This window comes from Nerophis ophidion, linkage group LG09 (genome assembly GCF_033978795.1).
Source record: "Nerophis ophidion isolate RoL-2023_Sa linkage group LG09, RoL_Noph_v1.0, whole genome shotgun sequence".
Taxonomy (NCBI): Eukaryota; Metazoa; Chordata; class Actinopteri; order Syngnathiformes; family Syngnathidae; genus Nerophis; species Nerophis ophidion.
The window spans coordinates 61,323,772-61,351,530 of record NC_084619.1 but is presented as its reverse complement, the minus strand read 5'-3'; the positions used below and the strand labels follow the sequence as shown (position 1 = coordinate 61,351,530).

At 42.5% G+C, this 27,759-nt stretch overlaps 1 protein-coding gene across 2 annotated transcripts; it reads left to right on the top strand.

Moving 5' to 3' along the window:
• Window positions 1-25,694, top strand: si:dkeyp-121d4.3 (uncharacterized). Of its 2 annotated transcripts, XM_061911417.1 has the most exons (22): window positions 1-324; window positions 405-1,044; window positions 6,030-6,053; window positions 7,737-7,888; window positions 7,957-7,999; window positions 11,015-11,140; window positions 12,698-12,802; window positions 12,985-13,203; window positions 13,271-13,417; window positions 13,497-13,691; window positions 15,049-15,267; window positions 16,959-17,105; window positions 17,185-17,340; window positions 17,413-17,583; window positions 17,658-17,876; window positions 17,958-18,062; window positions 18,189-18,326; window positions 19,526-19,633; window positions 20,013-20,047; window positions 20,149-22,162; window positions 22,231-22,351; window positions 24,929-25,694. In XM_061911417.1, exons 2-22 carry the CDS (start codon window positions 430-432, stop codon window positions 25,537-25,539), a joined length of 5,670 nt encoding a protein of 1,889 aa, XP_061767401.1. In that variant the 5' UTR covers window positions 1-324; window positions 405-429; the 3' UTR covers window positions 25,540-25,694. The 2 variants fall into 2 exon arrangements, with proteins under 2 accessions (XP_061767401.1, XP_061767400.1); XM_061911416.1 differs by having other exon boundaries at window positions 1-1,044.
• Window positions 25,695-27,759: the final 2,065 nt, after the last annotated feature.

Here is a 27,759-nt window from a genome sequence, read left to right as displayed (position 1 = left end):
TGCCAGTCTGGTGCAGGTCTACAATTCTTTTCCTGGTGTCCTTCGACAGCTCTTTGGTCTTGGCCATAGTGGAGTTTGTAAGGCTCCAATAATTGGAGCCTTGAATATGCCACCGTTGCGGCGCTCTGTCGCAGCGCAGTTCGTCTATAGGGGCGCTAAAGAGTGCTGCGTGTGACTCGGCGCCATTACAGAAAAAGAAGAAGAATAGGAAGCGGTCGAAGAACACCGAATCGCCATTTGAGTTTTTCCTTAAAGTGCTGCAGTTGCTTTTATGAAACTATCACACGCAGAACTCGGAGGTCAACTTTCACTCGGAGAGCAAACGTAATGCGTGAATTGATAGTTGTTAGTCCTCGACTTGACCGTTTTCTGGTAGCTAGTGATTAGCCATATTGTGTGTCCAGCTAGCTTGTTTGATCTGCCGACACGATGGTTCGCGGGCGGAAGCGCAAAAATCTGCAAGGGATTGACGGGCCACCTTGCGACATGGGTCCGCACCCGCCCTGGGGTCCTCCACCATGGGGAGGATGGGGCCCGCCTCCGCCCGACGGATGGGGCCCGCATCCACCCGACGGATGGGGCCCGCCTCCGCCCGGTGGATGGGGTCCGCCGCCGCCCGGTGGATGGGGTCCGCATCCGCCCGACGGATGGGGTCCGCATCCGCCCAACGGATGGGGTCCGCATCCGCCCGACGGATGGGGTCCGCATCCTCCCGACGGATGGGGTCCGCATCCTCCCGAGGGATGGGGTCCGCCGCCGCCCGGCGGATGGGGTCCGCCGCCGCCCGGCGGATGGGGTCCGCCTCCGCCTGGTGGATGGGGCCCGCCTCCTCCCGGAGGCTGGGGTCCCCATCCCCACGGCTGGGGACCTGAGTCGTGGGAACCCGCGCCATTTCCACCCGCTCCGGCCGCTGTTCCACCACCTCCTCCGGCCGGTGGGCCACCTCCCCCTCCGGCCGGTGTTCCACCACTTCCGGTTGCTGTTCCACCACCCAGTTCTCTTCCCATACCTCCTTTCGGCTTCCCGCCTGGATGGACGGGAGAGGTGAGTGTTGCTTCTGTAACAGAGTTTGTATCACAAGATATAAACCAGTGTTTTTCAACCAGTGTGCCGCGGGGTACAGTCTGGTGTGCCGTGGCAGATTTCGAATTTCACGTATTTGGGTTAAAACATTTTTTTGCAAACCAGTAATCATAGTCTGCAAATGATGTGTTGTTGTTGATTGTCGGTGCAGAGTATCCGCGTAATACACTTCCATATCAGTAGGTGGCAGCCAGTAGCTAATTGCCTTGTAGAAATCGGAAACAGCAAGAGGCAGTGTGCAGGTAAAAAAAGGTGTCTAATACTTAAATCAAAAAATAAACAAAAGGTGAGTGCCTCTAAGAAAAGGCATTGAAGCTTAGGGAAGGCTTTGCAGAACAAAACTGCAACTGTACTGGTTACTAAGTAAACCAAAACCGAATGCTGGATGACAGCAAAGACTTACTGTGGATGTACAATGTACATCCGAACATGACATGACAATCAACAATGTCCCCACAAAAAGGATAAAAACAACTGAAATATTCTTGATTGCTAAAACAAAGTAGATGTGGGAAATATCGCTCAAAGGAAGACATGAAACTGCTACAGGAGAATACCAAAATACGAGAAAAAGCCGCCAAAATAGGAGCGCAAGACAAGAAGTAAAACACTTCACACAGGAAAACAGCAAAAAACTCCAAATAAGTCAGGGGGTGATGTGACCGGTGGTGAAAGTACACCTACTTTGAGACAAGACCTATATTGATGCATGTTTGGTTATGGTTTAATTCATATTCAACAATTGCGACAACTACTTTTTGCTGTCAACTGAGTTTCATTTTTTAATGATTTCTGTTGGTGGTGTGCCTCCAGATTTTTGTCAACGCAAAAAATGTGCTTTGGCTCAAAAAAGGTTGAAAAACACTGACATAAACAACATAATTGGCCTAGTGCAGGGGTCGGCAACCTAAAATGCTGAAAGAGCCATATTGGGGGGTGGTTAAGAGGAGAGGAGTATATTTACAGCTAGAATTCAAGTCAAGTATTTCATATATATATATATATATATAAGAAATACTTGACTATATATACATATATATATATATATAAGAAATACTTGACTTTCAGTGAATTTTAGCTATATATACATATGTATTTTATTTTATATATATATATATATATATATATATATATATATATATATATATATGAGAAATACTTGAATTTCAGTGTTCTTTTATTTACACATACACGCACACATATCACTCATCTACTCATTGTTTAGTTAAGGGTTGAAACGTCCATCCTTGTTCTATTCTCTGTCACTATTTTTCTAACATGCTGAACACTCTGATGATGCATCGCAGTGTGGCACGCATAAAAGTGATTTCATCAAATGCACTAGAGTCTGGAATCTTCCATCTCTCCCTAGCATGGTCCAAAGCCGGTCAATCTTTGCTTCCAAGCACTTGGTAGTTCACTACTTCTTCGCCGAAGGCTATCCAGGTCCAATCACAGCTGTGGCTTGGAACTTACAAGCGTATTTGTTCATCTTACTCGTCGTCGCCACGGCTGTATCTTCCTCGTTCTTCTGCTTCGTCTCCTTGTTGTGTGCGCAGTTTTGCACTGCACTCTCTAAAAACTGTAGATGTTATTGTCACATATGCATGTACAGTAGATGGCAGTATTGTCTTGTTTAAGAGTGTCACAACATTGCTGTTTACGGCAGACAAACTGCTTTACCGTAGACGAAAACGTTACTGCTGTTGTTGTGTGTTGTTACCACACTCGGAGGAAGTTAATAAAGCTACCTTACAATAAACCAACATAAGAAACCAAGAACTTGCCCATGATCATTCTACAGTTATAACCTCATTGGGCAGGCACGCTGTTTATATTGTGGGAAAGCGGACGAGAAAACAGGCTGTCCACACGTCACTCAGGTCCGCATGGAGCTGGAGGGGGCTTGGCCTCCAGCTCCGCCTGAATTTCGGGAGATTTTCGGGAGAAAATTTGTCCCGGGAGGTTTTCGGGAGAGGCGCTGAATTTCGTGAGTATCCCGGAAAATCTGGGAGGGTTGGCAAGTACGCTGATTAGCACTCCATACAAATCAATAACATCAACAAAACTCACCTTTGTGCATTAATGCACAACGTTAAAAGTTTGTTGGACAAAATGAGACAGAAAAAGAAGTGGCATGAAACTATTAGAAAGTCGAGAAAGTTATTCATGTAAACAAACTACGGTGAGTTCAAGGACGTCAAAATTAGTAGGGCAAAACGGCGCTTGCCAAATACTAGAATCAGTGAAGTATGTTTAATGTAAATAGTGTATTTTATAACAATTATGGAGGTTTGTGTCATGTTTGTCCTCCTACATAAACCATATTGTATTTTTTTTCCCTTTTTCCATTTTTCATACATTTTTGAGAAAGCTCCAGAGAGCCACTAGGGCAGCGCTAAAGAGCCGCATGCGGCTCTAGAGCCGCTGGTTGCCGACCCCCGTCCTAGTGGTTAGAGTGTCCGCCCTGAGATCGGTAGGTCGTGAGTTCAAACCACCGCCCAAAACTATAACAATGGGACTCATTACCTCCCTGCTTAGCACTCAGCATCAAGGGTTGGAATCGGGGGTTAAATCACCATAAATGATTATTGGGAGCGGCCACCGCTGCTGCTCACTGCTCCCCTCACCTCCCAGTGGTTGATCAAGGGTGATGTGTCAAATGCAGAGAACAATGTCGCCACACTTTGTGTGTGTGTGTGACAATCACGGGTACTTTAACTTTTTAAAATGCCCTACACAATATTAACCGGCAACATGTTTATTCAATACCAATAAATATTGTGTTATAAACAATACTAAGCATGTTGTACATACAAATAGTTATTCGAAGTGATGTAATAATGTACAACATTTACCCTCCAGAGTGGGCTTCTCCATATTTTCATGGATAAATGTCCACTGTTAAGATAATTAAAGGCCTACTGAAATGAGATTTTCTTATTTAAAAGGGAATAGCAGGTCCATTCTATGTGTCATACTTGATCATTTCGCGATATTGCCGTATTTTTGCTGAAAGGATTTAGTAGAGAAAATTGACGATAAAGTTTGCCACTTTTGGTACTTCCTGAAAAAGCCTCGCCTTTACCGGAAGTCGCAGACGATGACGTCTCAAGTGTGGGTGCTCCTCACATATTCACATGGATTTTAATGGGAGCCTCCAACAAAAACAGTTATTCGGACCGAGAAAACGACAATTTCCCCATTAATTTGAGCGAGGATGAAAGATTCGTATTTGAGGATATTGATAGCGACGGACTAGGAAAAAAAAAAAAGGAAACGCGATAGCATTGGGACGTATTCCGATGTTTTTAAACACATTTACTAGGATAATTCTGGGAAATCCCTTATCTTTCTACTGCGTTGCTAGTGTTTTAGTGAGTTTAATATTACCTGATAGTCGGAAGGGTGTCTCCACGGGTGTCTTGACGCCATGTCTCACAGGTGTTGACGGCAGCTGTACGGACGACACAAGCTCAGCTGATATCCGGTAAGTGGCGACTTTTTAACCACAATTTTCTCACCGAAACCTGCTGGTTGACATTCGGTTGGGATCCATGTCTGCTTGACCGCGCTCTGATCCATAGGAAAGTTTCATGGCATGTGTTGCAATGTTAATATTTCATCATTGATGTATAAACTATCAGACTGTGTGTTGGGTGATAGTGGGTTTCAGTAGGCCTTTAATGTCCTTGGCTGCCGCTATCGACTTATGTCTGTTTTGACATTGTTGTTTTATGTCAGCGTTATTTACTGTGCATCCGCTGCACTTGTTACACATCTTAGCTATGTGTGGAATAAATTAATGTTCATCCTAACACACAATACCCCTCAATGACAATGTTGTTGTTGTTTTTTTTAACTTTATTAAAAACAAAAAATCACATGTATGTAACGCCAATTTTTTCAGCATTTGCTCAATACTTGGCTGCAGTTTCTGCCAAAGGTGCATCAATAAAGTTTTGAACAAAAGCTGTGAGTTCTTATTTGTACATGTGATTTCTTAGTTTTTAATTTTTAAAACATTTGCAAATAAATAAATAAATAAATTTATATATATATATATATATATATATGTATATATATATATATATATATATATATATATATATATAAAAACACACATCTCACATTGTCATTATTAGATGTGATTGAAATAATAAATTTTTAGATGCATCTCAATTTGCGCTTTGGTAATTACAAAATCGATTAATAAATGTCAATGATCTATTTATTTATTGCAAATAAAGTAATGCAGACCGTTTTAAAATATGTCTGACTGCAGCGAGCCACTTCACTAAGAGAATCGACAAGCTCCTTTATTGTGGGGCACTTTTCTTCCAGTTTTGCACATATTTCTATTAATTTAATACATCTGGAAATTCATTTAACATTTTTTTTTTATCACAAAAGCCTTGTTTTAAAGTTGCAAGTGATTGTCTCTAATTTAGTGAAAGGAAAAGAAATGTAAAACTGCATCAATATATAGCAGTATAGCTCAGTTGGTAGAGTGGCCGTGCCAGCAATTTTTGGGTTCCATGTTCGATCCCCGCTTCCGCCATGCTAAGCACTGCCGTTGTGTCCTTCAGCAGGACACTTTACCCACCTGCTCTCAGTGCCACCCACACTGGTTTAAATGTAACTTAGATATTGGGTTTCACTAAGTAAAAGCGCTTTGAGTCACTAGAGAAAAGCGCTGTATAAATATAATTCCCTTAACACACTTCCCATCAAAATACATAAATTAAAGGTCCATTAATAATCGATTTTTAATCGAATCGTAGCATCTGAATAGTAACCGAATCAAGAGGTGCCATTATGGAGTACTGTGTGTAGAATTTTGATGATAATCATCATTTATTTCATTTTGAAATAAGGCTGTAAATTGCCCTTTTTTCTGGACTCTTGCTGCCCAGTGTGACTTTCTACTTCTTCTTCTTTTTCAGGTGACGCCGGAAAATGCAGACTGGGTAAGTCGTGTTGAAACTCGGGGTGTTCACTTCCGATACGACACCGAAATTGGAGCCTTGTGCATTGGCCGATACCGATTTAGCTCCAATTCGATTTCAGCAAGAATTATGCATATTTTAGAGAGACCGACTGATTTTTGGCCGGACCAGATATTTGGCATATTGACGTATGTTAGTATCATCCTCTTTTTATTGGTATTTGGCTTTTTGGGTTTTTTTACAACTACAACAGGAAGTACATCACATGATATCACACACCAGTAAACCCGCTGCAGGACTGATTGCATTGCACATGATATCACACTGTAGAGTAAACACATTGCAGGATTGCTTGTATCGCACATATCACCCACAAGTATACACGCTGCAAGACTGCTTCTATCGCACATGATATCTCACACAAGTAAACACACTGTAGGACTGCTTTGTATTGCACATGATATCTGACACAAGTAAACAAGCCGCAGGACTGCTCGTATTGCATATGATATCACACACAAACACGCTGCACGACTGCTTTTATTGAACATGTTATCACACACAAGTAAACACGCTGCAGGACTGCTTGTATCCACATAATATCATACACAAGTAAACACGCTGCATGACTGCTTGTTTCGCACATGATATCACACACAAGTAAACACGCTGTGGGACTGCTTGTATCGCACATGGTATCACACACAAGTAAACACGCTGCAGGACTGCTTTGTATCGCACATGATATCTTATACAAATAAACAAGCAGCAGGACTGCTTGTATCGCACATAACATCACATACAAACATGCTGCAAGACATGTTATCACACACAAGTAAACACGCCGCGGGACTGCTTGTATTGCACATGTTATCCAATGCAAGTAAAAACATTGCAGGACCGCTTGTATCGCACATGACATCACCCACAAGTAAACACGCTGCAGGACTGCTTGTATCGCACATGGTATCACACACAAGTAAACACGCTGCAAGACTGCTTGTATCGCACATAATATCACACACAAGTAAACAAGCTGCATGACTGCTTGTATCACACATAATATCACACTCAAGTAAACACGCTGCAGGACTGCTTGTATCACACATAATATCACACACAAACACGCTGCAGGACTGCTTGTATTGAACATGTTATCACACACAAGTAAACACGCTTCAGGACTGCTTGTATCGCACATATCACACACAAGTAAACAAGCAGCAGGACTGCTTGTATCGCACATAACATCACATACAAACACGCTGCAGGGCTGCTTGTATCACACATAATATCACACACAAGTAAACAAGCAGCAGGACTCCTTGTATCGCACATAACATCACATATAAACACGCTGCAGGACTGCTTATATTGAACATGTTATCACACACAAGTAATCACGCTGTGGGACTGCTTGTATCGCACATGATATCACACACAAGTAAACAAGCAGCAGGACTGCTTGTATCGCACATGATATGACACACAAGTAAACTCGCAGTAGGACTGCTTTGTATCACGCATGATATCACACACAAGTAAACTCGCTGCAGGACTGCTTGTATCGCCGCTCATAACGTTTTTTTTGCTGATACCGGACCGATACAGATATTGGAGCTTGACCCCCCAAGTTGAAAAGGGGCTAGCAGTTAAAACATTTTTCATTTAAATGGTTAGCAAAAAGCTTTGATTTCAACGCAGCCCCCTGGCACCAACCCAGCTGAAAATCAAACGACGGCAACGGAGAGCAGCGCTCTTGCAAAAGCTGAAGACTCCGCCCCCAAAGCCGAGGAGGAACCTGCCAAGGCCACCAAGCTGCCGTTCAACCTTCTGGGAAAGCGCGGGGTCGATAAGTAAGCATAAGCGTCAGTCATGTGATCCGATGCCAGGCGCCCTCGCTAAAGCATTCTTGTGTTGTCAGGCCCCCTGCAGGGAGGTCCACTGGAATCATCTCCTTCATTGGGGTAAGAGAGCACCTGTTCAGTTTACAAAAATGTACTTTAGTATGAGTCATTTAAATTAATTTAGTTTTTAGTCTAGTTTCAGTACAGTAAATTTCATCGACTAAAATATCAAGTATAAAGTGCCTTACATAGAATATAGAAAATAATATATCTTTATTGTCGTTGTACATTGTACAATGGAATTGTAAACAAAACTAATTTAGTCCAAATTCATAGTAACACATAAAAACATAGATAAAAATACCAAGCACACAGCTCACATGCACAGTCATTATTGTCTTGTGTTCAGCAACACTATTGCTCTCGGGTAAAAAGTGTTCTTAAATCTGTTAGTCCGGAATTTTATTGTACTGTATCTCCTGCCCGGGGACAGCAGTTCAAAAAGTTTATGTCCGGGGTGAGATAGGTCCCTTATGATGTTTTGGGCCTTTTTGAGGCACCTGGCACTGTACAGTTCATTTAGGGAGGGGAGAGAGCAGCCAGTGATCTTCATGGCCGTGTTTATGATCCTCTGAAGTTTGTTTCTCTCTGCCGCCGTGCAACTGGTATACCATGCACACATACAGTATGTCAGCACACTCTCTATTGAGCAGCGATAGAAGGACACAAGCAGTTTTTGTGACAGGTGGTTAATTTTGAGGAGTCTCAGAAAGTAAAGTCTCTGCTGTGCCTTTTTGATGGTCACTGAGGTGTTTGCATGAAAACACTCCGACAGACATCACACATGGGATGGTTTACTAATTAAGAATTGTTTTAGTTACAGTGAGGCAAAAAAGTATTTAGTCAGCCACCAATTGTGCAAGTTCTCCCACTTAAAATGATGACAGAGTTCTGTAATTTTCATCATAGATACACTTCAACTGTGAGAGACAGAATGTGAAAAAAAAATCCAGGAATTCACATTGTGGGAATTTTAAAGAATTTGTAAATTATGGTGGAAAATAAGTATTTGGTCAATAACAATAATTCAACTCACTTTGTAATATAACCTTTGTTGGCAATAACAGGGGTCAAACGATTACTATAGGTCTTTACCAGGTTTGCACACACAGTAGCTGGTATTTTGGCCCATTCCTCCATGCAGATCTTCTCGAGAGCAGTGATGTTTTGGGGATGTCGCCGAGCAACACGGACTTTCAACTCCCTCCACAGGTTTTTCTATGGGGTTGAGGTCTGGAGACTGGCTAGGCCACTCCAAGACTTTCAAATGCTTCTTACGAAGCCACTCCTTCGTTTCCCGGGCGGTGTGTTTGGGATCATTGTCATGCTGGAAGACCCAGCCACGTTTCATCTTCAAAGCTCTCACTGATGGAAGGATGTTTTGGCTCAAAATCTCACGATTCATGGCCCCATTCATTCTTTCCTTAACACGGATCAGTCGTCCTGTCCCCTTAGCAGAAAAACATCCCCAAAGCATGATGTTTCCACCCCCATGCTTCACAGTAGGTATGGTGTTCTTGGGATGCAACTCAGTATTCTTCTTCCTCCAAACACAACGAGTTGAGTTTATACCAAAAAGTTCTATTTTGGTTTCATCTGACCACATGACATTTTCCCAATCCTCCGCTGTATCATCCATGTGCTCTCTGGCAAACTTTAAACGGGCCTGGACATGCACTGGCTTAAGCAGGGGGACACGTCTGGCACCGCAGGATTTGATTCCCTGTCGGCTTAGTGTGTTACTGATGGTAACCTTTGTTACTTTGGTCCCAGCTCTCTGCAGGTCATTCACCAGGTCCCCCCTTGTGGTTCTGGGATTTTTGCTCACCGTTCTCATGATCATTTTGACCCCACGGGAAGAGATCTTGCGTGGAGCCCCAGATCGAGGGAGATTATCAGTGGTCTTGTATGTCTTCCATTTTCTGATAATTGCTCCCACAGTTGATTTTTTCACACCAAGCTGCTTGCCTATTGTAGATTCACTCTTCCCAGTCTGGTGCTGGTGTACAATTCTTTTCCTGTTGTCCTTCGACAGGTCTGTGGTCTTGGCCATAGTGGAGTTTGGAGTCTGACTGTTTGAGGCTGTGGACAGGTGTCTTTTATACAGATAACGAGTTCAAACAGGTTCCATTAATACGGGTAACGAGTGGAGGACAGAAGAGCTTCTTAAAGAAGAAGTTACAGGTCTGTGAGAGCCAGAGATCTTCCTTGTTTGAAATCACCAAATACTTATTTTCCACCCTAATTTAAAAATCTATTCTTTAAAATTCCTACAATGTGAATTCCTGGATTTTTTTTTTCACATTCTGTCTCTCACAGTTGAAGTGTACCTATGACGATAATTTACAGACTTCTGTCATCATTTTGAGTGGGAGAAATTGCCCAATCGATGGCTAACTAAATATTTTTTTGCCCCACTGTATATTGTGGAACTTATAAACGTTGCTTGAAGTGATGAACGAAGAATCCATAGGAGTAGAACGCAATGGACGGCTAGAAGACGGAACAGCACTTTCACTTCCGGTTCAAAGCGCTAAACAACAGGAAGCACGTAGCTGAACCTGCACAGAGCGAACTCAGCCAAAAGATAGCACAAACAATAACACGCCTTTTAAGTGTCTTTGCATGTGTTTTATAAAAACTATTTGCGTTGTGGCTGCTAGCGAAGAAAAATCCATACATTTAACAAGCCGCAGGGCTCAAAGTGTAGGAAAAAGGGAGTGTCGTAAAGTCTGGAATTTACGGTCCTTCTGATTGGATAGTTTCCTATCTTGTCCCACCTGCCAGATATTAAATTAAATATGATTTAGTCTCAACATTATCCTTTTTGTTTTTATTTGTCAACTAAATTGTCAGTTTCATTGTTTTTGCCAATGTGCATGTGTTGTGATTAGTCATCGATCTATTTTAGTCTGGGGAAATAGGTTATTGACGATTTTTAGTCAACAAAATGAACCCTACTGTGGTCACATGATCCTCATTGGACTGGATTCAATCTTGATTGTCATAAATAGTGTGTTGAAAAACTGATCTGACGCCGTGTTGACGGCAGTCGCGATTGTTTGTGCTCCACAGCCCTCGTTTGGTCACATCAAGCGGGAAGACCAGATGGAATTCACCTTCAGCTTTAAGGGGTTTTTCGGGGACCCCAAAGCGATGAAGGCCGGCGTCCGCGTCCACTTCACCGCCTGCAAGGGGAAGGTAAGAGAGTTTATATTTGACAATCAGAATGTTCACACATGTATCATTCCTTCATACATTTTTTAAAATAAAACCAGAACTGAATAAAAACAGAGATAACTTGTTTGTTGCCAGACGCAGAACTAAAAAATAGATAATGAATGGTTCATCCAAGTTCTAATATTGTGCACAATTGCAAAAAGGACGAAGCAGATGGATATACATATTTTTTTGCAGATCCAATTTAAATATATGTGTTTACATTGTTACTTTTGTTAACAAAATTCCAAACTTTGTTAGTTAAGTCATGTACAAATCTACCTCTGCCTACATGTTCAAGATTGAAGATTGTCAATACTATATTTAGCCATTTTATTTATTGTTTTGGTTGTGTATATATAGGGTCCTCAACCTCCTGAACATATTGCTGTGCTTTTGGTTCTGATTTTTATTCAAGTGCATCATTTTGCTAACAGTGTATTTAAATGTGTTTGTTTTATTTAACTTGGTATTTAAACACTTACTTTCCAATTACAATGTTAAAATATAAGAGAAACACAAGTTTATTCCATTTGAAGGGATATACATGCATTATATTGATGTGTTATTACATTAGTGGTTAATTTAATCTGAAAACATAATATTAATAATATAGTTAATTGGTAATAATTTGTAGGTCAATGTATCGTCCAGCGTAGTTTGTTACCAGCCTAGGCCTACATACAAGTAATATCATATTGTGACATCCTGTCATGGCCTGGCAGCTTCTTTACCTGGTTACTGGGTCATGGGGCGTTACCACCTGATGCTTGTCTTCTCCTGACTACTTAAGATCCCCAGTCCTGTTACTTACCAACAGTAGATTTCCTGATGATTCACCCTTCCGGTCGTGTTCATCTTTGGCTCTTTTCTCGCTCCTCGTCCTCTGAGACTCAGTCACAGCCTTGCTTTGTTGTGTTTCCATTCCATCAGACCTTAAGTGTGCTCCCTCAGTTAATTTTTGCTCACTCCTGTTTGGCTATATTTTGACTTTTTCTCATTCTCTGCATTCAGGGTACTACTACAGCTAAGACGATTGTGACACACTTCTAGTTATTAGTGTCAACAGTTAAGCTTTTAGGTCTTTTTGCACTTTTTTTCTTTCATTCTCACTTGTTTCAATTCAACAATATACTGCCGGCCAACAAAAGTCGAACTGCTGGCCCCAAATTTCCCCCCTGGCCATACTTTGGACACCTATACAGTACATGGTGTAAATATGTATGCAATGTAGTAACAGGCACATTTATAATAACATGTAATATTTTGTATCATTTTTTAAGTTTTTTTGGTCATTATAATTTCTGGAACATGACGACATTTCAGTCTATAACCTTAGTGTATCAAATACGACGTGTATCCGTTTTGTCCATTTCCAATTGTGTACAAAATCGGAAAAAACTATTACTGTTTTTGTTTGTTTTTTCGCTTTTAGTCTATTGACAAATATTGGGGGGGAAAAGCGTGGTTATTTTTATTCTTAAAATGTAATGAAGGAATGATACATGGATTAAACTTTACGTTTCTGTTCGGAAATAGAAAAAACAGATTGCCACAGACGTGAAAGTGGCTCCAGGTGGAACCGAGCGCGTGGATACAGAAATCTACTCGGGCGTGGTCAGTGTGCCCATCTTGGAGCCGCAGGTGAGGTCTTGTGTTCTGAGAGCCCTGAACGTTTTCAATGTTAATGAATAAAGTATGTGAGAATGCCATTAGTCTACGGCAAAATTTCTCTTGTGGCATTCCCCTAATGAATGTTTGAGTTCGAGTCCAGAGCACATTTGTCCTGACATTCTCCCCGTGACTGAGCAAGAGTGTCCTCACAGACTGGCGAGCGCCAGTTGGGCGGTCAGGTCTTGATCCACATCGATCGTCTGAAGACCAACCTGACTTTCGAAAGGAAGGACAGCGCGGTGACGCTGCTGAAGGATGACCGGGTTCTCATCAACCTGCTGACTGACATCGCCACGGAAAAGCGGCGCGCCACCAACATCCGACCTACGATTCCCTCCACCTTTGAGTTCACCAAAGAGACCCGAGAGAAGGTGAGCGACCAGTCGGGCGGGTATCCCCGGCCTGACGTTCATCACTTCCTGTATTCGCACGCTGCAGGGAATCATCCTCAGTGTCAAGGACGGCAAGGGCGTCATCCGGTCTGACACACACGGCGAGCTTCCTTTCAATATCGAGGAGAACTTCAGCGACATTGATTTTACCTCCGAGGATGTCAACGAGGAAGTGGAATTCACCTTGCACAAGGTGATAATGGGACCTTTGACCCCTTCAAAGTTTGATATGCTCTTCTCAGAGTCGACAAATACACTCAAATATTTTTCAGCGGCGAGCGGGTAACCAGGCCATCCGGATTCGTCGGGTGAAGGAGAACCTCCTTCTGACGCTCTGTAGCCCCTCGTCAAAGGACACAGATTTTGCCAACCAGAGCACACACGATGCACGGAAGCTGCTGCCCGACATGTGGCTGGACCCGGAGCTGTATGAGGGTGTGGTCAGCCAGCCCATAATTGAGCCCAAGGTAAACATGTCACCTGTGTTATCATAGTACACCATTGCTTTTCAAAAATTTTCTAATACACGCCCCCCGCCACACCAATCTTAACCGCAACTATAAATAGTTTTATTATGTCCCGAGCAAGACAAAGCTGCAAATGCCATATTGAAATTGCTTTATTATTATTCTCCCACTTTGATCGCATTTTTGAGGGCCTTAACAAGCACGACAACTTTACCAAGTTTTGCTAGCGTGTCCAGAACACCTCATTTTAAAATTGACTCTTTAGCACCCGCTTGAAAATTTGAAAAATTTAGACTCTCCCACCAGATTCATGTGTTGTCAGGAAAATAAGTAGCCGAGACGTAAATAGTCTCAAGAACCCATATTTGAAAACAACCAGGAAGTCCACTATCTTGGTATCTCTCGGCCATTTTTAGGCCAGAAACGGGGGCAGATTTTAAGGTAAGATTTTTAGGAAAGTTGCCTCCTGTTTACAGTCATTATGAAAGCAATGACGACGGATGGATTTTTTGTTTTATTTATTCTAACTCGTAAATAAACTCAAATAAAAAGGGAGGTCCTCTGTTCCACCCATAAAACCCAATGAAAAAAAATCCAAAAAAACAACAATACTCCATTCACATGTCGTGACTTGAATATGAATTAAGTATTAGTAGTATAATTATTATACTCAGCATCAAGGGTTGGAATTGGGGGTTAAATCACCAAAAATTATTCCCGGGCGCCGCCACCACTGCTGCTCACTGCTCCCCTCACCTCCCAGGGGGGTGATCAAGGGTGATGGGTTAAATGCAGAGAATAATTTCACCACACCTAGTGTGTTTTTGACAATCATTGGTACTTTAACTTAATAAGCGCTTACACAGACAAACTATTTATAGCTGCGCCGTGATCATGAGTTTCTGTTTCAATGTTGACATCGACTGATCAGCTGCTTCCTTGCTCGTCAAACTTTAGTCTAGATCGGAAATAATCCCTCACACCTGGATAGTAGAAGGATGAGTACGTATTCCGACAAGTTAGTACACTTTGACGGACAAGTTCGACCGGGGAATGAGAAGAACGAGTACTTTTGTGAGTATTATGAGTAATTTTTCATCCAAACGGGAATATATGAACATTCTAGCAGTCGGCATCATAATAACAGCAGACATTATACAGTAAGTGATGATTTATCATGTTTGTCGGCTCCCATGTCTACCTGCAGTGAGTAATAGTCATGTTGTGGAAGAAAGCAAACTTTGTGGTGGAAAAAAATTGTACAACCGTAATTACTCTTTTTGTATAATGGCCCGCCAAACTTGCTTCTTTAAAAAAAAGTTGTAACTTCTGCTAACAACTGCGATTTGGCTTGCAGGCCGACATGGACGGTTACCCGGGCCAGATCCACGCCAACATTGGCACCATCCGAACCAACGTGACCTTCGACCATAGGGACTGTGGCGTGACTCTGCTGAAGAACGACCAGGTGCTCCTCAGCCTGCTGGTGGACAAGAAGACCTACAAGAAGAGAGCGGCTAACATCATACCCAAGATCCCGTTCACCTTTGCCCACACTAACGAGAAGCGACAACTGGTAAGAACTTGATGGCAAACATTCGACGGCACCTTTTAGGGTTTGGCATTGTTTAAATTTCGATTAATCAATCAAAGTTTATTTATATAGCTCTTAATCACAAATGCTTCAAAGGGCTTCACAAACCCCATCCTTGTCTCTGATCCCAAAAATGTGTGCAAAACTGGACCATAGTGCCCAGTAAAAAAGGAGCTGGTCGGATCTCTCAGTGAGGTGGCTCGCTGCAGTCAGTTAGAACTGTCTATATTTACAATAAATAAATCGATAATTGATGTTTCCATAATCTTCCATGTCCGAATTGCAATGCATCTAAAAAAAATCTGTTTTTTCCCCCCACCGAAATTAGCAGTAGCTATTGTTTTTCAAAATTATTGTTATTATGTCTACTTGTTTTTTTCTTGTTGCTAATTTATATCCAGTTTTTTTAAACTATATATAAAGGCCTACTGAAACCCACTACTACCGCCCACGCAGTCTGATAGTTTATATATCAATGATGAAATATTAACATTGCAACACATGCCAATACGGCCTTTTTAGTTTACTAAATTGCAATTTTGAATTTCCCGCGAAGTGTCGTGTTAAAAACGTCGTGGTGTGACGACGCGTGCGTTTGACGTCTCGGGTTGTAGCGGACATGATTTTCCAGCCCGATCCAAGCTATAAGTAGTCTGCCTTAATCGCATAATTACACAGTATTCTGGACATCTGTGTTGCTGAATCTTTTGCAATTTTTAAAATTAATAATGGAGAAGTCAAAGTAGAAAGATGGAGGTGGGAAGCTTTTAGCCTTTAGCCACACAAACACACGCGGTGTTTCCTTGTTTAAAATTCTCGAAGGTGAAGCTTTGCTATGGATCAGAACTGTCAATCGAACATGGATCTGGACCACATGTCAACCGGCAGTTTTCGGTGAGAAAATTGTGGTGATAAGTCGGCTCTTACCGGGGACATCAGCGGAGCTTCCGTCCTGCTCCAGCTGCGTGACTTCCCTCAGAGACACTGGGTCAACACCATCGTGGCCACTCCCCTCCGACTTTCAGGTACTATTTAATCTCACTAAAACACTAGCAACACAATAGGCAGATGAGGGATTTTCCAGAATTATCCTGGTAAATGTGTCTGATAACCTCTGAATCGCTCCCACTGCATCGCCTTTTTTTTTTTGTTGTAGTTTTTCACTCTAAATTTCCTCATCCAAAAATATTTCATCCTCACTCAAATTAATGGGGAAATTGTCGCTTTCTCGGTCCGAATAGCTCTAGCTGCTGCTGGCTATGATTGTAAACAATGTGAGGATGTGAGGAGCCCTAGAACCCGTGACGTCACGCGCACATTGTCTGCTACTTCCGGTAAAGGCAAGGCTTTTTTATTAGCGACCAAAAGTTGCGAACTATATCGTCGATGTTCTCTACTAAATCCTTTCAGCAAAAATATGGCAATATCGTGAAATGATCAAGTATGACACATAAAATGGACCTGCTATCCCCGTTTAAATAAGAAACTCTAATTTCAAAAGGCTTTTAAAGTTGAGTTTTGTTGGTACAAAAAATTACATTATTAAATAATCTTGTAATTAATCGTGATTACAATATCAATCAAAATCATCTGTTTTGCCATAATCGCCCAGCCCTACTCTGTGCCCAACCCCATCACCTGTGGTAGACTGCAACAGGTCTTTGTCTCACCAGGGCATCATCAACAGCCTCGGAGACAGCGAGGGCGTCCTCACCTGTGAGGAGCACGGCGAGCTGCCTTTCGACCGCTCTGAAAACTTCAGCGACACAGAGTTCAGCGCAGACGACGTCAGCAAGGAGGTGGAGTTCACGGTGGTCCTGGTAGGTCTGGCGCACGCCCCAGCCCCCACTGCCTGCAAAGCGGTCAGATTGGGAAAATTGTGAGAATGTTTGTGAGCAGGTGAAGGAAAAGAACAGGGCCGTCAGGCTGCGGAGGACCAAGACTGTGGAGGACCGGATCGTGACAGAGAAAAGGAGGAAGGAAGAGGAGGAGCAGCAGAAGGAAAAGAAGCGGAAGGAGGCAGTGGCGGCGGCACTTACAGCTGCCAAAGAAAAGGTGAGATAGACAAATACTCTCATCCGTAGGTCAAAGTTCAGGAGTAGACTGACCAGCATGATGTTCCCGCAGTGGACGCCGCTTGGCTTCAATACCTCACTGCCCTATTCCTCGGACAAAATCAGCAAGGAGCGATTTGATGGCACCGTCCTCAAAGTCCCCCAAAAACCCATCAAGAAGGAACCTAAGGACGAAGAGCCAGGTGGCGGAGCTGAGAGCAGACAAATAAACACTAACATTGACGTGAGAAAAATACCACATGTTGTATGTGGACCCCCATCTTATCCCTGGTCCAAGGTCACATCTTCTTCCTGCAGGTCAAAATTAAAGAGGAGGAGGAGGAGGCTCAGGAGGTGAAAACTGAAAGACCAGAGGAGGAAAAGATTAAGGAGGAGGCTGGAGGCGGAGCTGAGAGCCAGTCATCTCCCTCTGAGGAGCTGGGGCGACTGGTGATGACCGTGGAAGGCCAGCAGAAGGTGCTGACCTTCGGCCTGACCGACATGCTGACCAGAGCCACCATGTTTGTAGGAGACAAGGTGGGTGGGCGTTGCTCATGGCCACCAAACATACGCACTTATGGGTTATTGTGCTAATGGTGCCGCTGGGTTCATGTTCAGGTGCGCTTCAACTTGGCCACCAATGAGGAGAGCAAAGCAGAACGAGCCACATTTGTGGAAATTCTTCCCAGCTCCTTTGAAGAGTCCACAAAAGAACGGAGACAAGTAAGACCGCTGACACCCTTTTTTTTACCTTATGTTTGGTGGTGCTGACCACTTGTGTGTGTGTGTGTGTGTGTGTGTGTGTGTGTGTGTGTGTGTGTGTGTGTGTGTGTGTGTGTGTGTGTTCAGGGTATTGTGATTGAGTTCTCTGAGCATTCAGGACTCATCAAGTGCTCGGAGGAACCTCAGCTCTTCTTCTACATGTTCGAGGTGATCGAGAAAAAGAAACTGGAGCTGAACGAGAAGGTCGACTTCAGCATTGTCCCGGTAAGCCCTCATCATCCTCTTCTGCTGGTTTCCGTCGCCTTGGGGGTGCATTTAAAATAACTACTTTGCTCCGCCCCCATGGCAGGTTTGACCAGCAAAGTGTTGGAATTGTCCACATTTCACACAGGATTCTGACGTGGTCACTATGTTGTCTGTAGGGATGGGTACCAAGTCCGTTAGTTTTTTTTTGGCATTGACCAAATCCCGCCGGAACCTGGGTTGCGCTTGGTGTCACGCCTCATTCTGGACTCAGCAGGTCTACCTAGGGATGTAGCGATAAACGGGATAAGAGATATATTATTAATAACTGCAGTAAAACTCACAATGTATTACTGTTTTAACTTAAAATGATCAAAAAACCGCAATTGATAACTGCACTGCACAGGCTGGCTAGCTTAAATCCTAATATTAGAGCAAGAGACATTAACGTATTTCCCTATTAAGAAACAACATACCCCAATCTAAACTTGATTAAACACTTTACTGTTTGAACAACTGGGATCTTCAATTGTGTACATGGAACCTGCAAGCTGTGGTTTTACGGTGCATTCAAAGATTGCTGAAAAGCGTGGGACAACCAAAGAGTAAAATAAAATAAATAAATAATAATATACTTGATTTGATTTGCAATCCACTTTTCATTTCAATACATCTTAAAGTAAAAACCAGTATTTAAAAGAATAAAAGTTTAGTTATCAAAATACTATTGGAGAAGCATAAGATATACAAATGATGCAAAATAGTGGCTTTTCTAACATTATGTCAATTTATTTCACTTTTTTTTAATCCAATGGTTAGTGTGAGCTAAAGTACTTTTTGAGCCCATTCAACAATGTTGCAATGACAGTGATCATTTTAGTCACGGTAAACGTGATACAACATTTTCATGCATCCCTAACGCTAACACTTGGCGATCACTCCAGCAACACTGAGAGCCGACTTCGCCAAACTGCCGCTAGATAATGTTGCAATTTTTAAGCTAACAAATTGTTTCAGAAATGTAATAAAACAAAATACAAAAAACAGGCACGTTTTTATAATCAGTTTATTTTTAAATGTTGCAATAAAATTATTATTATTATTATTATTGACACACAGAAGTACCAAAACATGGTACGGTTGAGTACGAAAAATTGGTACGGTATCGGTTCAAGTGTGAAAGGTGCCCATCCCTAGTCATCTGTTTCCATGTCTTCCAGCATGAATTCATGGAGGGTAGTAACCAGGCCATCAGGATCAAACGTTTCACTGAGAATGTTTTTTTACCTGCACGAAAACTGTGTGCTGCCGCCGCCAGTAAAAAGAAGGTAAGTGCACCTGTACTCTGCTTGTAATGATTACGACGTCAATCCAGTTGTGACTGATGCGCCTGTCAATGCAGGTTTTGCGAATGCGAATCAGTCAAATCAGCTAACCTACAGAACTTAGTCCACTTGTCGTAACTGGCATATGTGTTTGAAGCAGTTAAAGACATCCAAAATGCTAACTGTATCTTGAAAGCCTAATGCACTTGCTAATGGGTCATTACTCTTCAGCAGTCAGACATGAGCTATTCTAAATATTCCTGATCAATACATTCTTCCGGCTGTAAATCTTCCACCATGGATGTAATTAATGTGTAAATAGTCAACACCGACTGATGGGAATCTTAATAGTGATGGTGACACAATGTTGTTGTCTCCCCAGATGACCATCAATTTGGCAAAACCTTTACATTTAGAGTAAGTACTTTCTTGGATTCTTTGCTTAGTAATGTAATAGTAGACCACTTGATTGATTACATGACTGCTATTAATGGATGCTTATTTTTTTTCAAACAAAGGAAAGACAGACAAAAGGCAGAAAAGCTCAAAATTACAATGAAAAATCTGAGAGCCCAGGATAAAAAGTCTAGTTTCAACATACGGGACTATAGCCGCAGCAGGAGTCGAAGTAGAAGCCGGAGTGGAAGTCCACCCAGTGACAAATATAGACACGGAAATAAACATAGACGCAGCATCAGTCCCGAACGAGACCGCAGAAGCAGCAGGTATCGACCAAGTGCAAGTCGAGAAAGGTCTCGCCGACGTTCGCGGAGCCGAAGCACGAGCCGAGATCGATCGGGCAGGAAGAGGAGCAAAATCAGTAGAGAGCGTGAACGACACAATAGGAGGATGGAGCCAAGCCTGCCTCCGAGAGGTCGAGTGGACGATGAGTTGGCTAGAAAGAAGCGGGAGCTGGAGGAGCTAAATGAGATGATTGCCTACAAGAAGTCGCTGGTCGATCCCAGAGGACTGGACCCTGGACAGAGGACGTGCTTCGACTATGACCATGGCAGGGTCACCACCCCTGAGTTCAAACCTGTTCATTCTATTCTGAAGAAACGACCAGATGACCTGGAGTACTCCCGCCGCCTTCCTCCACCCTATGAAGACCCTTATTATGGAAGACCATACCATGATTCGGGTAGTTACAGTACCCCCTATACTCCAAGTCCATATGGTGACCCTTCTTACACTGATCGGCCATATGAAAGCCGGCTATATGGTAAACCTTCATACGAAGGCCCTTCAACCAGCGGCCGCCCTTACACGGATCGCTATGACGTTTATGAGGAAACACACGGTGATCAATACTACGACCCGACGTATGGGCACCAGCTTCGTGAAGGTCCATACCACGACACGGTCAAAAAACGTCAGTCTCCCAAACCTTGTAGTCCTTCGACACAGACTCCTCAAGTTTATTCTCCCACAGAAGCGTTGTGTAATAGCCCGTCCCCAAAGCGGAAAAGTCCAACACCGCCTCCAGTCGAGAAGCCTCCACTACATCGCTTTCTGGACATGCTTAAAAAAACCGTGACCACTGAAAAGATGCCAGAATCCGTTGCCGTAAAAGATGAACTTCTGCCACATGAGCAGCCACTTGAAGACGGCAAGGGTTTTTCTCGCATTGTGGGGCTGGTTCAAGAGCCCCCTAGCTCCAGCGTTGTGGCCTTAGAGGAGGAAAATAAGTTACCAAGCCCCAAACAACTTTCAGCAGAGCCAAACCAGAACAAGACCGAGTCCTTTAGCAAGATCCAGACTTTGCTGCGCACATTCGGCCTAAACCTGACTAAGAATGACATGACCAAGTTGGCCAGCCGCACCCAGGAAACAACGTACCGCTCAAGGTCCTCGTCCACAGACAGAGAAGTGTCCTCAACACCTCAGGAAGATCTAAGTACAACCTCTTCAGCTGAGGCGAACCTCATTCATCCGACCTCCTCTGTCAGCCCATCCCCTTTAGAACCGCCGAGCAGGAGGCCTGCTGTCTCCGAGTACGAAGAATTCCTTAATCAACAAGAGCTTGAGGCGCTAAAAAAGGCTAGAGAGCTGCAAAGTCTTACAAAGGAGATAGTAAGCACACCTTCACCTAAACCTCCCCCAGGCCCTCCTCCCGCACACTGCCAACATCCACCCCCTCCAATAAACTGGCCGCCCCTCGACATTGCTTCATCTCTCAAAGCTACCCCTAAATGTTCTCCTGCTGCTGGTCGACTTCCTCCTGGACCACCTCCTGGACCCCCACCCCGGCGATCTCCTGGACAGCCTCCTTTCATTGGCAAGCCAGTCTCAGCTCTGCCGCTCGACTTCCCTGCTCAAGCAACACAGCCATTGTCCTCAACTTCGAATGAGGACCAGTCCACAATCTCTTCGACGGTGGCCAGATGCCTTAAGGTCATCGAGACTGTCAAGTCTCAGTCTGTGAATCCCGGAGCTAAATCGCTCAAATCTGTCCAGTTCAATTTAACGTCAGAGTCAGACACAAATTCATATTGCCCTGTTGTTGACATCAAGTCCAAGCAGAAGGAAAAGGTAGAGTCAGTAGCATATCTATGGAGGACTTGTAGTCACTGTCGTGTACTCATGTGTTTCTGTTACAGTTGGACTTCTACAACCAGAAGATTAAGGAGAAGCGAGAACTGCAGTACAAAGAAAAGCGAGAACTGCAGTTCAAAGAAAGGCTAGCCCGCCAGCGAGGCAAGACGATGATGATCTCTCCAGGTATCATAGCTGTTGATCTATCAAAGCTTTTTTCAAAACCTACAGCAGTTTGTATTTGCTTTCACCAAGCCTTATTGAAGCACCAAAGAAGCAGAATACTTTTCTTAGTTCTTTATGTAATGTTTGCAGATATAAGTCCACACTATTGCAATTGTTTCCATGCAGTGGAAAAAAAGCATAAAGATGCTTCTAGCACGTCCGACCAGGAACACATTGTGGTGGTTTTATATGTTTGCCGCCGGACCAAGCTTTGGATCGCCCAGTATCACAGAAATTACACAGGTTTGCGGTCGGCGATTTGGAAACTTCCAAAGCGGTCTTTGGTCTTCATTCCTACCAGTGCACGTTAGCAAGAAGTAGCGGTTCCTCCCAGCCGACAAAGAAAGAAGTAAACTGCAAGTAACTATTATTTTTTTCTCTAAACATAGTATTTTTATCCAGCCTATAAAGTAGGGACAAGTATGTGTTTTTCATCTACTACCTAGTAGTTTAGCAAAAGTTGTTGCTAAGGATATACACACATACCTTTTTGCTGCTTTTAAAGTCCAGATTTTTTTTAAGGTTATTTCAACATCAAGTAGTAATTTCATAGCTCAGGGAGTTGCCTAGCTAGCATCATGTGTCTCATAGCTCCAACTACTACAGCTTTTTACATTTACATTCAGTACCTTCCAGGTGAGTAAAAAGGTACTTCTCCTCATCTGCATGACATTTTGGACCATCCTGCTTGCCGAATCTTCACTTTTATGAGCTAAAGTGAAACCTGCAACAGTCTGAGACCCAAGTACATGTGTGCTACAATTAGTCATTTAAATGCAAAGTACTCCTGTTTATTCAGAGGAGTACAAAAGGACTCTAAGGAATGGCTGTGCATTTACCGCGTTCACCGATGTAGCGCTAAAAGTTCGCTACAAAACAGCTTTTAAGAACATGGCATGAAGAAGCTTAGGATGCGCACTCGTTAGTTATTTGTGCGATCATCTAAAGTGTGCAAATGATTTTGCTCAGCTAAAGTTTACTTACAGCGGCTTGTGGACTGTTTTGAAAGCACATACCAAGCATCTTAGCTAGCTAGCTGTGTTTCTTGTTCTAGATTTACCATGTGATCTCTTCAGCAGATGTAGCTTCTGTAACTCTACTTTGTTAGGCCTAGAATGCAAGTTTCTGTCTACAACAGCGTTGCGAGTCTGCGATATATTTAGAAATACTTGAATCTATGTGAAGAACTTGTCATCGTAAGATTGATGCTAGACCCATGCACTGTTCAAATGCGTTAGCCATGTTCACAAAAGCTTTTCATTCCAAAACCTCTCCATACCAAGAACTCACTCTGGACAGCACATGTTCAAAGTCACGCAAGTTTTTTTAATCTATTTATTTTAGCTTGTTTATTGGTAGCAAGTCAGCTTTGTCAAAGGGTGTTTCATTTCGTCGGTGGTAAGTCTTGAAGGAGTTGGGGTAAGTAACGTCGACATATTGCTCTTCAGGTTAAGTTGGCTACACTCCAATCAGCCAGAGTCAGTGACTACCGTGTACTGACTAAAATGATCCTTCCTGATCTATTCTGCTAATATGAGTGCAGATGCTAGCCCATTTTCCTGTACTCAGACCAGCAAGATCACATCTGTAGACCACTTTGCTCCAGTCTCATGCTAAGCTAACCTAACCTGAACCAGAAGTTTCAACAGAAAGGTGGTGTAATGATTAGGCTGTTGCAAAATGTATGCTATTTGACATGGGATTACCAAGTTTATTGCTTAGTTAAACGGTTTCTTGAAGAATCCAGTTGTAGAGTCCCAGCTTACAGCAGTAGCTGGACGTGTGAAAATGTCTCCTCGGAAGTTCCACAATTGTCAAGCTAGCAGCTAAACAAAACGGCCTGCCAATAAAAAACATGCATTTGGTGTAGCTTAATGCTAAGTGAACAGTTGTGTGATAGTTGCACCGTCACCACCACTGTAACATAGTACTTGACTGTAGAGCAGTTATTGTGTCATCTAATGGCTGAGAAGCAGCTAGACATCGGACAAATGTTACTACACAAATCTAGCTAGAATTACTTATGTGATCTGTTGGTTCTCTTGTGTGATGTGGCAAAATAACTTTATTCATTATTTGTGTTTAAGTTTGTCTTAAATGTTTAGCCTCATAAATGTGGGGAGTTTCCAGAGAATCTAAGCTAATGATCAGAACTTTGAAATAAAAATGACCTGATTGTTCGAGTGTGCTTGTATAAGCACCACACACTGTTTTTATTGCTCTTTATGGTGAAAGTCAAACCAGTAAAGGTAGGTCTATGTTTGTTATTAACTGGATGATTTGTTGAACACTTCTTAAATGTTACCTGTGAAATTTCTCATTGAATTCTTAGGGTGTTTAATAGATTACAACTAGACGGTACCTCCTGAGTGTTCTCCTTTAATACAAAGTCAGTTTACATCAGTTGTCCAGGACTAAATAGCTAGGATGGTCCGACAGCGTGTCAGTAGTTGTAAAAGTGTTTACTTCTGTGTTTACTTATTTGTTTGAGAATCGTGAGCTCCTTGACTGATTAATCCATCGTGTTCCCATTTACAGCCACGGCAGTCAGCAGTGAACCCAAGAATGTTTGGATTTGTGGTCATTCGCTGGTGTACTGGGCTGAGATGCGGGCCACGTCTCCAGAGGTAGGTATGCAGCTGGGCATGGACCCCAGCAAGGTAGCTATCTGGTGGAAGGGGGTCCAAGGCATGACGTGGCCACAGCTGCTACCTCTGCTGCACCAGCTCAAAGTCACCTGGCCCGACCCCCACGTCCTTGTTATGCACCTGGGGGGCAACGACATGTGCACCGACAGTCCAACCAACCTGCTGGCCTCTGTTAAAAAGGACTTGACCTCCATTAGGACCATTTTCCCTCACACCCTCCTTGTTTGGTCCAATATCCTCCCCCGCAGGGTGTGGCGCCACTCGGCTGATGCCCATGAGGTGGATTTGGTTCGTAGCACGGTCAACCGCAGAATCCAAAACATAGTCTCGGAGTTAGGCGGCGTTTCTTTGTCCCATGACAACATCCGCTGTGGCTCAAACACGGGCTTGTACCGGCCCGATGGCATCCATTTGTCCCACAAGGGGATTGACCTGTTCAATTTGAACCTGCAGGATTATCTGGAGAAGTGGGAAGGAGAAATGAACAACACCTCCGACTAAGAGAGTGCTTACTTTGTCAGCTTGGCTTCTGTTTGTTGATTTTATTGTTTTTTATTTTTTTTAGTTTTAATGATGGGGGAAGACATCCAAACAAACACATTTGAAATAAATGAAAACAATAAATCCCATGAGAACAGTAATAATTGTGCTATTCACCATTATGTTTGTGCTCATCCTTTTTAATATTTAGATGTATTAGGCTCTGCCATCTTACCGTAAAAGTCTTCAAAGATACTGAGGAAATGTTACGTCAGAAAATTTCCGTCTTTGAAATGGAGGCTGAAACATTATGTAACAAGATGTTAAATATTTCTGACACACACAGTACCTCTACATCACAGGTAGGTCTGCAGAGCGAGACATCTTGGTGTTCTAAAGGCAATTAATCGATGGCAACTGGACTGTTCTGTTTGAGTTGAAGACGTCTGGACTCTCTTCCAAGTAGGCTTCATCAGTTCAAGCTTATAGACTTTGATTGGTCGGATTTAGTCTTAGACTTTGACTCATCAGCTCCAGACTTGGATTGGCCGGATCTAGTCTTAGACATAGATTGGTCGGATCGAGACTTTGAGTTGTCGGATTTAGGCTTGGACTTTATATGCGTAATTGTGTTTCATTTTTTCCAGCTGAGATAGGCTCCATCGACCCCGAAAGGGATACGCGGTATAAAATGGATGGATGTATAGATGTATGCATTCGACCATATCCAATTGTATTTACAATCCACAAAGTATATAAAAATACGGTCTAAACTTTGCAAAATGCCACAAATTCCATTTTGAATATTCTGCGCCATATGTCTTTGATAATTTCCGTAGATTCTGCAGTAACATTATGTACTTTGACCATATTATTAGATCAGTCATACTAGAAATATGCAAACATTGGAAAGAGATGTGCTATTTATCATTCACAATCCTTATGTTAAACAAGAACATGATTTTCATTTTTTATGCATTTCTAAATCATAAATAGTTGAGTTAACAGATGGAGGGTCCTCTATTGTGCTCATTATACTCTCTAAAAACATTCAGAAAGCGCCAAAAATACTCCATATACATGTCATGACCTGAAAATGAACCAAATGTGAGTGGTATTGTTAGACGATCCAACACAGACGGACTATTTTAGTGGCACATCAATAGCAGTGAGCTAATGCTAGCTTACGCTGCTATTGTTGACACACTGAGCCGGCGGTTTGGTCTCAAACTTGCTAAAACTAAATCCTTGCTTACAAATCATGCATCTCTCACCTGCTAGTAGACAAATGTGGCCATGGACCGTAAGGCGGGTCCACTTTCACATCCCCGAGATGGCAAAAAAGATAAAATAAGACGTTAGTTGCAGCAACTTTTTTAAAGCCTTTGTGACGATTGTGACTAAATCTTCATCTAAACGGAATTATGTGGGCGTCCTGTCACTCGACATCACAGCAAGAGAGGAAATATTACAGTAAGTGTTTTGGTTTTATTATGGTTTGTTTGTTTTGCTCCTAGCAATGCTGCTAATGCTATAATGTTTCAATAAAAAACTGCATCCATCACTTGGCTTCTAAAACTTATTGCTCATCCTCTTTGTGTTTGGACTCAAAAATATAGGGTCCTGGATCATAATTTTTCTCAAAGTCATCGTTTTTTGCTCTCACAAAGTCTGCTTGATTAACATTGTTGTTGATGGGGAAGGGATCTGTGGTTCCTCCTCTACGTCACTTAATCACATGACTGGCTTCCTCATTATCTCTCAAAATGACTCAGGAATCTCAGTGAGATTGATAGTATTTTGATCATATCTATTCACACATTTTGTGAGTCTTTTGGTTTCATACATCCCATATATAGATAATAACTTCCAATATAGAGACAACTTGTTTTTCCACTCTACTTCTACTTTAAAGTGGATCGGATTAGTTCTTTGTTTATCAATCCACCCCTGCATTTATATTGGTCCTCGTTTGTTGAGAAGAATTGTTGAACTCTCTTGAGTAGCAGGTTTTGCTTTGTACATAATTTTAACTGTTGCAAATACTATACTGCAAATCATTGAATTTCAACAAATAAAGTGTTTGTGTACTTTATATGCAAGTTATTAATTTAATATACCTTTTTTGTTACACGGTTAGTGACTGAAATATACTTTTGTAATTATTTTCCCACAATTCTAAACAATAATTCGGATATTGTAACACTACTGAGCATGATTTGCTTTGTTTATTATAGAAAA

What these genes read in the sequence shown, in the direction of transcription:
- si:dkeyp-121d4.3 (XM_061911417.1), top strand. Translation starts at nt 430, where the DNA reads ATGGTTCGCGGGCGGAAGCGCAAAAATCTGCAAGGGATTGACGGGCCA. An exon ending in AAATAAACACTAACATTGAC is followed by an intron (nt 17,584 to 17,657) that starts GTGAGAAAAATA and finishes TTCTTCCTGCAG; the next exon opens with GTCAAAATTAAAGAGGAGGA. An exon ending in GCAAAACCTTTACATTTAGA is followed by an intron (nt 20,048 to 20,148) that starts GTAAGTACTTTC and finishes TTTCAAACAAAG; the next exon opens with GAAAGACAGACAAAAGGCAG.